The sequence below is a fragment of the Arvicanthis niloticus genome, chromosome X, assembly GCF_011762505.2.
Source record: "Arvicanthis niloticus isolate mArvNil1 chromosome X, mArvNil1.pat.X, whole genome shotgun sequence".
Lineage (NCBI taxonomy): Eukaryota > Metazoa > Chordata > Mammalia > Rodentia > Muridae > Arvicanthis > Arvicanthis niloticus.
Genome location: NC_047679.1, coordinates 114,336,691 through 114,352,108, shown reverse-complemented (window position 1 = coordinate 114,352,108; position 15,418 = coordinate 114,336,691). Strand labels below are relative to the sequence as shown.

Here is a 15,418-nt window from a genome sequence, read left to right as displayed (position 1 = left end):
GTGTGTGTGTGTGTGTGTGTGATAGTATATAATGTTTATGGAATGACTTCTTGAACCTAAAACCCATATGGACTTTCTAGCACAGATGACCCATGCCCAGTCAATTGATGACCTTAGAGGTCACAATTTAGCTTCAGCATATAGGTAATTTGGTACCAAGAATGTGACAAAGGTTGATGGTCTGTTTATCTGCTGATGCTTATAATGGATACTCCATATGTAAACAGAGAGGTCAACACCTGCTTCTACTATAGCTAAAAGGCTCTTAATGGATGAGGAGTTTCCTGCATATAACAGCTATATAAACTAACAGTCATTTGAAAGCCCAGGAAAATGAACACTAGCAGAGAGTCTAGAGCAGCAGAGTAAGCAGTCAGGAAAAAGGTAAAAACACAAGGTGAACTACCTGTTTCAGCTGTTCAGCTGATGCTTGGTTGAAACTATCATAGCTTTGAATGGAATCTGAAAATTGCTGCTAGGAAAATCTACTTATACCTGTTATGAAGAATCAGAAGCAAAAGGTCAAGAGAACCGTGGCCATTGGAAGGACAGGATGGAGAACATCCGGAGTAAAGAGAGCTAAACTCTGCAGAGGTTATATTTGTGGTCTCTGAGTCATATATGCATAAGGCAAATGCCAAATAAAAATCAAGGAACTCAACTGAGATTTGAACTGCCGCCCAAGACATGGAGTTTACTTTGATTCCAGACAACTTCAATTGCTCATTATAGCCAAATCCATAGCCTTCAGAGAAATATATTAGAAATTAATTTCCACATAAGAAAATTCAGAATGTATGTAATCACAATAGTATGTAATCAAAATGTAATCCAAATTTCTCAATATATGGAGAAAGAATGCATGTGATCCATATGCAACTACGAAGACAAGCAATGAAGAACTATCTGGAGAGGACACAAACACTAAAATTAATATACAATGATTTTAAAGCCTCAAGTACAGCTGTGCTTCGGTATGTAAAAGAAAATTTGCTTTCAATTAATGCAAAGAGAAGGAATAATACTACAAAAACAACAAAACAATAAGAATAAAAAGGATAAGGAGGAGGAAAAAAAGAGTCTGAGGATAAATGTTGGAAATTTTTGTGCTAGATGAGTTCAACAATTATGTGATGATAACGAACACCACTGAATTTTAAGATAAGTGAATAGAAATCATCCCATCAGAAAGCAGATAATAAAATAATTAAAATATGAAAAGAACCTCAAGGATGTTTGAAGCAGTACTAAAAGGTCACAGATACATGAAATTGCAGTCTCAAGTGAACAAATAACATGGTGAAGAAACAAGATTTGAAGAAATAATAAGTTATAAATTCAAGAAATGCAGCAAATCCCAACACAATAAAAGAAAACCACATGAAATCACATTGATAGTCAAACTGCAAAAAAAAAAAAAACCAAAAGGCAAATATTAAAAGTCAATAGGTGCAAATGATATATTCCACATCTCATACAGAGAAGCAAAAACTTAAGTGATACTGATTTGTCACCAGAAAAAGGTTAAGAGCAGAAGACAGTGACATGTATGAAGCTAAAGGGAACTGATACTAGATGAAGTGTGCTCTTCAGAGAGGACCAGAGGAACAAACATAGTAAGTGCCCCGGTAATGTTAAACAACAAAGCAAAACAAAAACCAACAACTTTTTTCTCAATTTCTTTAGCATAGTTGTATATGCCTTTAATCCCAGCTCTTGGGAGGCAGAGGCAGGTGCACTTCTATTAGCTTGAAGCCAACCCAGTCTACATAGTGAATTCCAGGGCAACCAGGATTATATAATGAGACTCTGTCTCAAAAACTCAAACAAAGAAATAAATAAGGGATTATAAATTTCTCTTGTGTAATCTATAGTCTTCCTTGGTTAAAAAATAATAACCCACATATAAAAGTTAGGGAATAGAGAACAGGGAGTTTAAGTAGGTAATTATGGTCTTAAAACTCTATGGGTTTTTTTGGGGGGGAGCAGCCAATATTGACTCTAAGTAGACTGCAAAAATATTAAGAATTATATTTTAATCTAGAGCAAGCATTAATAAAATTATATTAGATATGTGTGTGCTGGGTTTTATGTCAACTTGACACACTGGAGTCATCAGAGAGGAGGAAACCTCCATTAAGAAAATGTCTCCATAAAATCGGGTCAGAGGCAGGCTCCTAAGGCATTTTCTTTTGTTTTTGTTCTTGTCTTTATTGTTTTTATTTAGTTTGGGTTTGTTGAGACAGAATATCTGTGTAACCCTGGCTGTCCTGGAACTTGCTCTGTCTTGACCAAGCTAGCCTTGAACTCAGAGATTCTCCTGCCTCTGCCTCCTGAGTGCTTCTATTAAAGGCATGTGCCACCATCACAGTTGTTGATGGGAGAGTGCCCAGCCCATTGTGGATGGGGCCACCCCTGAGATGGTAGTCCTCTGTTGTATAAGAAAGCAGCCTGAGCAAGCCATAGGGAGCAAGCCAGTAAGCAGCACTCTCCTATGGCCTCTACATCAGCCCCTGCCTCCAGGTTCCTGCCCTGTTGGAGTTTCTGTCTGATTTCCTTTGATGATGAACACTGCTACAGAAGTGTAAGCCAAATAAACCCCTTTCTCTCAAACTTGCTTTTGGTCATGGTGTTTAATCACAGAAATTGAGACCCCAAGACGATGTGATTAAAAGGAGAAATGCTGCTGATGAAAATGTAACATAGTTCAGCCACTATAGAAATCAGTATGGAAGTTCCATCAGAAATCAAGTAGTACAGCCAGATTATCTACCTATACAACCCCTGAGTATATACTCGAAAGAATCAAAGTCATATGTAAGGCAGATACCTGTATTCTTACATTTATTGTGATACTATCCATAACAACTAAGATATTGAATTAGTCAAGGTGACTAGACATAAAAATGGATTTAAATTTTCCAATAAAATCTTATTCAGCCACAAAGAAGAATGAAATATGTCCCAGGAAATGAGTATAACTGGAGACTGTCATATTAATCAAATTAAGTCAGATTCAGAAAAACAAACACTAAGTGTGAAAAGGCATGAAGGTATAAAGGAGGCTATCTAAAGGAACGAAGGACCAATAGAGGGGCAACAAGAGCAGAGACGGTGAGCATAGATGTGATCAAAGTCCGTTGTCTGAAAGTGTCATAAAAGAAATAAATCATTTTGTAAACGACTATTTGGTTATTTAAGATATATAAAGAGTAAATATTATTAATAATATTCAAGCAGATATAAAAATTTATATAGACTTAGAAAAGGCTTAGAGTAGCAATCTTCCAAAAAAAAAAAAAAAAAAAAAAAAAAAAAGGTGAACACAGCAGGTATCAAGGCAATGAAAAGAAGGCCAAGAGGATCTAGCCTTAATGGCCATCTTGCCAAAAGCAATCTACAGATTCAATGCAATCCCCATCAAATTTCCAACTCAATTCTTCATAGAGATAGAAAGAACAATTTGCAAATTCATTTGGAATAACAAAAAACCCAGGATAGCGAGAACTATTCTCAGCAATAAAAGAACTTCTGGGGGAATTGCCATCTCTGACCTCAAACTGTACTACAGAGCAGTAGTGATAAAAAACAGCATGGTATTGGTACAGAGACAGAAAGGACGATCAATGGAACAGAATTGAAGACCCAGAAATGAACCCGCACACCTATGGTCACTTGATCTTTGACAAGGGAGCTAAATCCATCCAGTGGAAAAAAATATACCATTTTCAACAAATGCTGCTGGTTGAACTGGAGGTCAGCATGTAGAAAAATGCAAATCAATCCATTCTTATCCCCTTGTACAAAGCTCAACTCCAAGTGGATAAAGGACCTTCACATAAAGCCAGGTACACTGAATCTAATAGAAGAGAAGTTGGGGAAGACCCTCAAATACCTGGGCACAGGGGAAAAGTTCCTGAACACAACACCAATGGCTTATGCTCTAAGATCAAGAATTGACAAGGGACCTCATAAAATTGCAAAGCTTCTGTAAGGCAAAGAAAGGACGCTCTCAATAAGACAAAACGGCAACCAAGAAATTGGGAAAAGATCTTTACCAATCCTATATCCTATAGAGGGCTAATATCCAATATATACAAAGAACTCAAGAAATTAGACTCCAGACAACCAAATAACCCTATTAAAAATGGGATACAGAGCTAAACAGATAATTCTCAACTGAGGAAACTCAAATGGCCGAAAAGCACCTAAAGAAATGTTCAACATCCTTAGTCATCAGGGAAATGCAAATCAAAACAACCCTGAGATTCCACCTCACACCAATCAGAATGGCTAAGATCAAAAACTCAGGTGATAGCAGATGCTGGCAAGGATATGGAGAAAGAGGAACACTCCTCCATTGTTGGTGGGATTGCAAGCTGGTACAACCACTCTGGAAATCAGTCTGGCAGTTCCTCAGAAAATTGGACATAGCATTACCTGAGGATCCAGCTATACCACTCCTGGGCATATACCCAGAAGATACTCCAACATATAACAAGGACACATGCTCCACTATGTTCATAGCAGCCTTATTTATAATAGCCAGAAGCTGGAAAGAACCCAGATGTCCTTCAACAGAGGAATGGATACAGAAAATGTGATACATTTACACAATGAAGTATTACTCAGCTATTAAAAATAATGAATTTGAGAAATTCTTAGGCAAGTGGATGGAACTAGAAAATATCATCCTGAGTGAGGAAACCCAATCACAAAAGAACACACATGTTATTTAATCACTGATAAGTGGATATTAGCCCAAAAGCTTGGAATACCCAAGATGCAACTCACAGACCACATGAAGCTCATGAAGAAGGAAGACCAAGTGTGAATGCCTTGGTCCTACTTAGAAGGAGTAACAAAATACTCATGGGAGCAAATATGGAGACAAAGTGTGGGACAGAAACTGAAGGAGGGGCCATCTGGAGACCAGTCCACCTGGGTATCCATCCCATGTGCATTCACCAAAGGTAGATGCTGATGTGGATGTCAGGAAGTGCATGCTGACAGAAGCCTGATATAGCTGTCTCCTTAGAGGTCTGCCAGAGTCTGACATATTCAGAGGCAGATGCTCACAGCTAACCACTGATCTGATCATGGGGTTCCCAATGGAGGAGTTAGAGAGAAGACTGAAGGAGCTGAAAGGGTTTGTGGCCCCATAAGGAGAGCAATAATACCAACCAACCAGAGTTCCCCAGGGTCTAAACCACCAGCCTGGGAGCACATAGGGAGGGACCCATGGCTCCAGCTGTATTTGTAGGGGAGGAAGGCCTTGTGGGGCATTAGTGAGAGAGGAAGTCCTTGGTCCAGTGAAGCTGGATACCCCAGTGTGGGGGAATTCATTGATGGGGACGTGAGAGCGGGCAGGTAGGTGGGGACCCATCCTCATAGAAGCAGGAGGGGGGATGGGATAGGGAGTTTCTGGGTTGGGGTCGAGAAATGGGGAAAGGGGATCACATCTTAAATGTAAATAAAATATCCAATAAAAATATCGAGTTTCAGGTTCAGTGAGAGACTTGTCTCAAGGGGATAAGGCAGAGAATGATGAAGGATCAGGAAGTTTGATATTCTCCTCTGGCCTGTGCGCATTTACACACATATACATATAACACACACACACACACACACGCACGCACACGCACACGCACGCATGCACGCACGCACGCATGCACGCACGCACGCACGCATGCACGCACGCACGCACAGAGTATAGGTAGCAAAAGAGAGTAGCAATAACATAAGGATTCATTAAAAAAAAATGTAACCACACAGAAAATCTAAAAATAGGTTTATTTCACCAATTCTTCTTTTGAGAATTTCATGTATGAGTACTGTATTTATTCTATTTCCTCTCTTTCTCCTTCTAATTCTCGGTTTCTTCTTCTCCTTTTCAATTTCATGACCTCTTGTTCTTAAATTATTATTACATGTCTAGAGAGATGTAGATATATACACATTTATAAATACAGCCTGATGAGTTCACACATGTGTTCAGGGCTAATGACTTGGGATTGGACTGCCTATCAGAGGCTCATCCCTGGAGAAGACTGAGTCTCTCCCTCTCAGCAGCCATTAACTGTTTGCACCTCTTCACTTAGGTGGAGACTTTATGAGATCCTCCTATTTATCTTTTAAAAATGTATTGTGACTTGATTTTTTTGTCAAAGGTAACAAAGAACACCAATGGGAGAGGGAAAGTTCCCAGTAAGTGGTATTGTTTTAAAAACTAAATATTCATATGTAACAAAATTATTTCATACCGTGTAAGAAAATTAGCTCACTGGGGAATCTTCTTCTTAAGCATCAAAGTTAAAACCAAAGAGTTTTTCAAAGAAAGCATAAAAGAATGGTTTCGTGACTGCCCCATGTCTTTTTTTCCCAAACAAATCATATATGGTGAGTAGCAAGGTAAACGAACTACAAATTAGATTTCAGAAAAAAAAAATTCTAAACATCTGCTTATAAAAAGTCCCCACTGAGAAAACGATAGGGAAGTTACAGAAAGGAACTACAAGTCAATTAAAATATGAACAAAAGATTGATGGCTAAGTCAACAAAGAAGTTCTGTGAGCAATCAAGATGAAAATGAAAGCTTCCTGCCCATCATTAGCCACAAGAGAAGAGAACACAGGGATTTCTTACTAACGTAAGTATATACCCAATGAGCCAGCTACTCTAAATACTTGCCCAAGGCTCGTGAAAACATGTCCAAATAAAGACTTTTATGCAAATATTCACAAGAGTGTTATTTGTAATATCTACAAACTGGAACAAACAAACAAACAGCAATGGTAAAATAAATTAAAAGGACATGATATGTTTATTCAATCAAATATTCTTCAGCAATTTAAAAATATGGAAATCAAAATGATAAATTTCAAAACAATTGTAAAGATATATGAAAGAAGACTTCTAGTATAGAATCATGTACATAGTACATGATTTTCTTTAGAGGAATCAGTTCTAGAGCAGGAACAAATTATGGCAGAAAAAAAATGTCAGGGTGGTGGTGGCCCCTGGAGGTAACAGCTTCAGAGATTGACTGGGAAAAGGAGGGTCTTTCAAGAGCAATGATAATAGTCTATATCTTGATAAGGCTTGGGATATGTGGACATATGCCTTAGCTAAATTCAGAAACCTTAGACTTAGGATTTGTATACTTTTCCACATATAAATTTACAATTTTAAAGTATAAAATAAAATCTGCTCCCTAAGATTGCTTTGAAGTTGCATATCACCTGTCAGGGGCTGAACTGCTGTTGGACAGTTGACAGGGCTGAGACTTTTATAATTGATGCATGCCGGTTGCATTTATCTATGGAGTACAGTGGGATAAATCAGGGTAATTAGCATCCACATCACATCAAACATTTGACATTTGCTTCTGTTACTTAACCTGAACCCAGACTTTAAAATAAGGCCAGACGTAGATTTGAGTTCCAGCTTGGCTATTAGGTTGTGTTCTTGGGCACACCCTTTGGCTTTTCTGTTATCTTATGTGTTCCAACAAGACTCAGTAGCATAACATCCAATGTACAAAACATTATCCCTGTACGGTACTCAATAGTCACCTAATATTTTGGATGATTTCCAGTGACAGAGCCAATTGTGACATCATTGCACACCACACATCAATAGAGCTAAGATGCTAGCCTACCAAGGGATATGGATATGTACATACACACACACACACACACACACACACACACACACACACACAGCTTCCCTGGGGTCTCTATACTTCCCTGATGTTCCCATTCAGGTTTAAAACTTTTAAGGGTGCACTTTTTCCTTCCCAAGAACTTCATGGGTGAAGATCTAGGACAGCATTTGGCTGCCTGGCTTTCAGTTTCCTATGTTGCACTTACCTGGGGGGCTGTGACTTCCTCAGAGGAGTGGATGCTGAAGGCCATACCTTCAAACTTGTGGTCTACCCGCAGCATGGCCAAAGCCAGCTTAGCCACGGTGAGATTTGCTGTTCTCCCTGCAAACTCCATCTTGTGACCAGCACGCTCGATTATCCTCAGAATCCTGAAAAGAATCACAGGCAAACAGCATTTTTTTCTGCCTTGATAAAACTCATCCTCCTACAAGACATCCTCACTGAGAAGCTTGACTTTATGACTTCATTGTCATCGATGTTGTTTGGTTCTGGAGCCCGACGAATAGAGGTCTGCATCTTAGCGCCTCTAATTTCTGTAGGGGTAAACAAAATGACCTCCCCGACCTGCATTTCCCTTGCAAACAAAGTCAGAGGTGGCTCCAGCATGTATCTTGAAGTTCCTTAGAAAAAATCAGATGAAGTTATCTTTTATAAAGCCATCCATTGTGGCCTCATTTGCCTGAGAAGTTCGGATTTTATTAAACCTACAAAGGAATGCCACCAAGTGGTCTGAAAAGCATGGTGTGATCTGATGTGTACATTGAAACATATCTCTGAGTGCTGTGTAGAAAATGGGCCACAGAGCTGGAGAGATGGCTCAGCCATTAAAGGCTAGGCTCACAACCAAAAATATAAGAGAAAATGGGCCACAGAGCTGAAACAGTGCAAGCAGAGGCTAGGATGGGAGGCTCAAGCAGATGGACAGGGAAGGAAATAAGAGAGGAACTGGGAGAGGGAGAGATGGATGGATCCAGTGATTCTACTACAATAGTTTAAGGCAGTGGTTCTCAACCTGCAGTTTGTGACTCTGTTGGGGTCCCACATCAGATATCCAGTATATCACATGTTTACGTTATAATTCATAACAGTAGCAAAATTACAGTTATGAATTAGCAACAAAATAATGTCATGGTTGGAGTCACCACAACATGAAGGACTGCATTAAAGGGTCACAGCATTAGGATGGTTGAGGACCACTGCTCTAAGAGGTTAAAGGGTGTATGGACAGTACTTCATACAAGAGTTATTTTCTTCTTTAGTGTTGTTATCAATAACTCTGTGTCTTGTTCAATTAATGCTACATAAATGGGCATCAAACTATATTGGATAATATAGAGAATTTTCAGAGAATAAATAAAACATTTAATAAAAGAGTAAATAAAAATACATTTATAAGTCAGCTTCCCAAGAGGAAATATAAAACTGGCTATTGACTGTGAAGTAGAAGGCGTCAAGCAGAATAACTCCTAAGTTTTTCAGGATCCCACAAGTTGGATACATTTTATAGAAATGTGCAGCAGTTAGAGAGATTTCAGGCTGGGTTTTGGGTAGGAATGTATTTGAAAAGTCATTATCACTGAGAGCTCATTCATATTCAAATGGTGTTAGCCACCGCTTTGGACCTTGTCAAGGCATAACTGCTTCTGTGCTGAGGAAGTGATATGATAACATCTCCGCTTCCTGAGTAAAGCATTCCGACTTACTCATTGCTTACTGGAGGTAGATTGGAAGCTGAATCACTCTGCTTTTCCGTCACAGTGCTGAGGATTTGGAGTATGATCTGGGTTAGGTTGATACTTATCTCATCACAGTTAGAAATATCAGCTACTTTCGAAACAATGATCTTTGTCTCTTCTTCATCCAAAGGTGGAGACTCGTTGACCAGATTTAAAATGTGCTCTGCGACATCATCCGAATTCTCTGGGAGAAACAAAGTGGAAATGGGTGAGCTCCATGTTGGCCCTTACTGTGGAGCTAGGCTGGACGGCCTCCTTCTCGTTAAAAAGACAGGGCAGTGAAATGGAAACACACACCAAGGAAATAAAGTTCACCAAAGAAAACTATTGAAGCTCAAGTTCTCCGATAGATGTAGTTCCGGGAAGAAGAACAAAAGTCAATTTTGTATTCATTAAGTCTGATTTCAAATGCACTAGGGAAATCTTTTTGTCACTGAAGAATTATCTTGAAACTTGATGCTAATTAAGTTAAGACATTTGCGTGTTGGCTCGAGTTAAGATCCCACCTATACTCAAATATCAGCAAACATTGAGTCTAAGTTTTTATAATCAAGGGTGGTGATTACTATTTCCTGTCAAGAACTGGCAACCCACAGGTAGAAAGCAAATATGGACCACATAATAAGAAGCAATTAATTAAGATTTCTCTAAGGAGAAAGAAGAATACCTATTAGCTCGCCCACTTTTTTCTTCACTTTTTATTATGGAAATTTTCAAGTACGGTAAGAAAGCAAAAGAATAAAAAAAAAAAAAAAAGCAAAAGAAGAATCTAATGAATCTTCATGTACTCCACGAATCACCCAGCCTTGGCACGTGGCAGTGGCAGGCTAACCTTAATTTGCATCCTTTCTCACCCACCTTTGCCCCTCCCCACATCCTATTGTTTCACTCACAAACACTTCAATGCATATCTTTAAAACTAAACAACTTCACCTTAACCATGGTCATAATCAAATTAAAATTAAGATGAAAATTACCCCAAATGTCCAATCACTGCCCAAACAGCCTTAGTTTGTCTCCTAAATGCTTGTCTAGATCATTCATTTATGGGAATCATCACCTCCTTTTGAAGTGAAGGGTGCTGTTAAACAAATACAATGCAAATTAGATTTTATGGTACTAAAATCCATACAAAGCTGATCTTCCTGGCCAAAAGAATTGATCTGCTAAGAAAGATTCCAGAGAGAGAGAGAGAGAGAGAGAGAGAGAGAGAGAGAGAGAACAGTCATGATATGCATTTACCTCAGCTCATATTATGAATAACCAGCTATGTTTGGGAAAAGAAAACAATTTGAGTGTAAAATTCTCTACACCCCCTTCTCCTCCTCCTCTTCCTCCACTTTCTTCAGCATCCTCCACAGCTGTCAGCAACTGTCCAAAGCTCTCCCCTACCTCAAGCTTCCTACAATTTTATTCCCTAGGCAGGATTTTGGTTTTGTTTTGTTTTACTTTTTTCCCCCTCATCATCTTTCCCCAGTTTTCTCCCTTTATTCTTTTTTATTTCTACAAAAGACTCTGAACTCATTGATGAAGTACAGCAATTTTAACCAAGGTCCTCTTCATCCCCTCTTCATGACTCCAATATTCCCATGGCTTATTTAGAAACAAGTTCGCAAGCAATGACAGTGTTCTCATTGAGGAAACACAAAGGAAAGAAAGAACTAACTTTGTAATTGCTCCCAAATTAATATTTCATCCCTATTAATACATATCTTACGATCCATTCAGAAACAGAAAACACAGGTTTATGCCAGGGCGGGAAGGCAGGAGTGGGTGAGTGGGTGGGCGGGAGACATCCTCATAGAGGCGGGGGTGGGGTGGGGGGGGAGGAGAGATGAGATAGAAGGTTTCCTGGGGGAGACCTGGAAAGAGGATAACATTTGAATGTAAATAAAGAAAATATCCAATAAGAGAAAAATAAATAAATAAAAATTAAGAGAGAGAGAGAGAGAGAGACAGAGAGAGAGAGAGAGAGAGAGACAGAGAGAGAGAGAGAGAGACAGAGAGCTGAGTGGGTAAACGTGCTTGCTGCCAAAGCTTGCCTGCCAGAGTTTGACTCCTGAGATCTACCTGGAGAAAGGAGAGAACCAACTCTACAAGGTGTGTGTGTGTTGTGTGGTGTGTGTGTGTGTGTGTGTGTGTATACAAACTATAATATAAAACTTTGAAAAGGAACTAAGAAAACAAATTACTGGTGGAGGGAAAAACTACACTTCTTCCCAGATCTTTCTACTGCTGTTATGAAATTGTTCAGGTTTTGTTGAAAATCGAAAAGCCAGAGCTGCCTAGTCATGATCCTTCAGGCTTCTGTGGTGCGACTTCACTTCACGCTGTCCCTGCTGTGGCAGAATGAAAGTAAACAACAAGCCAAGGGGAAACTAACTACACTGAGGAAAGTAATTACAGACTTCTCATCTGGAGTTATATACTTTTTAAGGGAAATTCAGTATGAATTATAGTCATTGTATAAAAATTCTAGGTCCCTAAGCAAGAGTAAAAGGAGTTTCAGACTGGATTCTCTTTGCTTGAAACATTGTTTCAGTTAATCTGCCAAGAATTGTAGCAATCAAAGAATAAGAGCATAGTTTTGTTTTTTTTATGACGCTCCTGCTCTGAGCCAGTGCTGCATAACCACCAGGCACTCCCCCTCCCCCTACACACACACACACACACACACACACACACACTCGCTTTGTAATTTAACACAGTGGTTAACCATTATGTCTTGTGGTTCTGTGTGTTGAGTGGACCCAGCTGAGCAATCTTCTCTTGGGACTTCACAAGAAGTTGCCGTGGGATTGCAGCCCGGGCTGGACCCATCTAAAGGCTAGACTGGCCTGGAAGTTCCTTTCACATCTAGCAGTTGATGCTAAACAGGTGCTAATCATCTGGGGCCATGAATGAAACTCCCTCCGTATGTCATTTTCCAGTGACTTGTGTTCAGAGGTGTTGAATCCAGTGTTTAAGCTTATAAGAACGCAATTGGTGAGTCTCTGGGAATTTTTGTAATCTGGTTAACACAGGCAATCATTACATTAAATAGAATAATTAATTAATTAATATAAAAACTTACAATAAAATTATTAAAAACAATAAGGATTCTCAAAAAACACCATCTGCTAATTATTTGGCTACATTTCACTAATGCTTTTTGGACTATTTACATTCGTTGTCTCCATGTGCACTCCTCACTGACTTCACAGGTCACTGACTATGTGTTTGAGTTTGTATTTTGGATGAGAATATTACATTATGCAAAATAGCAAATGCTAAAAGTCATTAATTACCCTTTGCAAGTAGAATTGGTTAGTAAATATTTCTCAGCATATCACTTGACTTCTCAAAACACAGTATCTGCATTCTGAGAAGAAGCACCCTAAATGAGAATTACCAAGAAAATGAATACCTATTCTTCAGTCCTCTTAAAAAGTCGACCCTTTGCTTGCTTTTGGGATGATTTTCCTCCTACTGAGTTGTATTGTCCAGTCTTAATGAGAGGGTCTGTGCCTGGTCTTATTCTAACTTGTTCTTTGTGTTCAGTTAATATCCCTGATAGGCTAGCTCTTTTCTGAAGGTAAATGGAGAAGGAATGGAACTGGGAAATAGGGGATGGGGGAACTGGGAGGAATGGAGGGAGGGGAAACTGCAGCTGGGATGTCTTGTATGATAGAATAATAAACATTTAAAAATTAAAACATTAGACCCATTATTGACAGTGTTGCTATTGTCAAATTCTACCATTATAGCAGCCAGAAGCCAGGTCCAGTGAGAAGAGTAGATCAAATGATGTCAGGCATTTGGAGGATGAGCTATAACAGCAAAGCATTAAGCACCGCATTCAATGGTTATTCATATTACTGCCTTCACACAGATTAAGATGTAAAGACATTAGAGAGCATCTAACTCTCTCTGGCCCTAGAACTTGAGTCCTTTTGCATGGCTTTTTACTACAGCCTCTGTAGTCTTTCATTGCTTTTCGCCATACAATTGGGGGTAAAATGGCAGTGCTTTGCCATCATTCTGCCTTGACTGGGGGGGGGGGGGGTGGGGACCCAGAGCCTTCCACACATTAGTAATGTATTCATTCATCCCTGAGCTCCACTACAGCCCCTGTTCTCTGTCAATCACTCGCTGCCCTGCCTGCCATGATGGTGGAAAATGCCAACCAACTTCATCCTGTCTTGGCACATCCTTCAGTATCAAGTGAATGACAAAACCAGGGAACCAAACAGAATTCAAAGAACTTTGAAAGAAAGAATCCTTTAACTAGCGGTGTGATATAGGGGAGCTAAGAAAAGTAAGGATTTACATGGGAGAGCTATAGAGCTTTTCTCCAACTAAGATATCTAGTGTTTGTCACAAACATTACAAAGGAATACAAATAAATCATCTCAATATGAGTTCATTTCTTTCCTTTACATAGTACTCATCCTTGTTAAGTTCCTGACTTAAAAAGAAGAGGATTCCTCCAAAGGTAACAGTTTACTTTTCAGTCATATGCAGCAGAGGCAGCATCCATCTGATTGTCCCCTTTCTCCGTGGCAACCTCTCAGTTAATTTTCTAAAATTCTCAACCCAGTACAGTGCTTTTGTTCTTGTTATGGTTCTTTGTTGTCTTTTTCCTCCACAAGAGAAAATTCGATTAGCATGTCTAAAACAAATGTGTCACTCAGAAGGAGGGAGGTCAGCATGAGGCAGGCCCTCAGCCTCTCCTCCCACTCACTCCAGCCTGCAACACTACCTCCTGTTCTGATTCATGATTCCCTGTCTAGGACATCAGAGTTGGGCTGACTCTTCTAACTCTGCCACATTTTCTTTGCTAAAGATCTCAAATGTGAATCTTCCATAAGGAAGATTATCCAAAGAAGTGCTCTGCCTTCTGGCCAATCCTTTGGTCCTTCTGTAAGGTTCCATTGTACCTATGCCTCAAATGATGGTCATTCATTGAGACAGAGACCCAAAATGGCAGCAGAGCCAGAGCATCTGCAAAATTATTTAGAAATTGAAATTCTATGAAGAAAATATTTTCTATATTTTCTGGCCCTATTTCCTGGTTCAAAGACAGCTCTTGTCTCATTGTAACCTTACACAGTGGAAGAGAAAAACAAGGCTGAAAAGAAAGGCTTGAAAAGACCTCTCTTGTAGAAACACAAATCCTATTCATAAACGACCAACACTCATGACCTTCCAAATGCCTCAAATCACTTTGGGATTAGGATTTCAACATATATTTGCTGAATATATATATATATATATATATATATATATATATATATATATATAATAAAAATCAAGGAACTCAACTGAGATTTGAACTGCCACCTATAGCACATATTTCACAGAAAGAGGCATGTAAATGACAGATACACATGTGTGAAAAGATCCTCAATCTGTATGTCACTAGAGAGCTCCAAATTAAAGAAGGGCTACAAAGCGCTGACAACAGCACATGTTGCAGAGGATGTAGAGCAAGAGAACAACTTAGAAGCAAGCCAGATGTCCTAATGTAGAAGAATGGATAAATAAACTGTCATATATCCAAGCAATGGAATACTAGTCAGAACTAAAAAGAAATGATTTAGAGAGCCACACCAAGACATAGGGGAATAGGAATGTACACTGCCAAGTGCAGGAAGTCAACCTAGAGGGACTACACATTGCATGATTTCAACTGCATAACATCCTGGGAAAGACAAAGCCATGGAAACAATAAAAGGACCACTGCGTGCCAGAAACTAGAAGGGAGAAAGGAATGAATAAATGTACCACAAGAAGGCTTTAAGGGAGTGTGATTCTGTAGGCATGGGGTGCTGGCTATTTTTATGCCAACTTGACACTCGAACTAAAGATATCTGAAGGGACCTTAATTGAGAAAAGGCCTCCAAAAGGTCCAGCTGTAGAGCATTTTCTTTATCAGTTGTTGATGGGATAGCACCCAGCCCATTGTAGATGGTGCCATCCCTGGGCTGGTGGTCCTGGGTTCTATAAGAAAGCAGACTGAGCAACCCATGGGGAG

The 15,418-nt window shown here is 39.4% G+C and overlaps 1 protein-coding gene across 1 annotated transcript in view; it reads right to left on the bottom strand.

Moving 5' to 3' along the window:
• The window catches only part of Adgrg4 (adhesion G protein-coupled receptor G4), an 84,761-nt gene that overhangs the window by 29,051 nt on the left and 40,292 nt on the right, over nucleotides 1-15,418 (bottom strand). The window contains exons 10-11 of the mRNA XM_034486268.2: nucleotides 9,370-9,586; nucleotides 7,872-8,034 (exon numbers count right to left, since the gene is read on the bottom strand). Coding sequence (XP_034342159.1) covers nucleotides 7,872-8,034; nucleotides 9,370-9,586 — 380 coding nt within the window. The remainder of the gene's footprint in view (nucleotides 1-7,871; nucleotides 8,035-9,369; nucleotides 9,587-15,418) is intronic.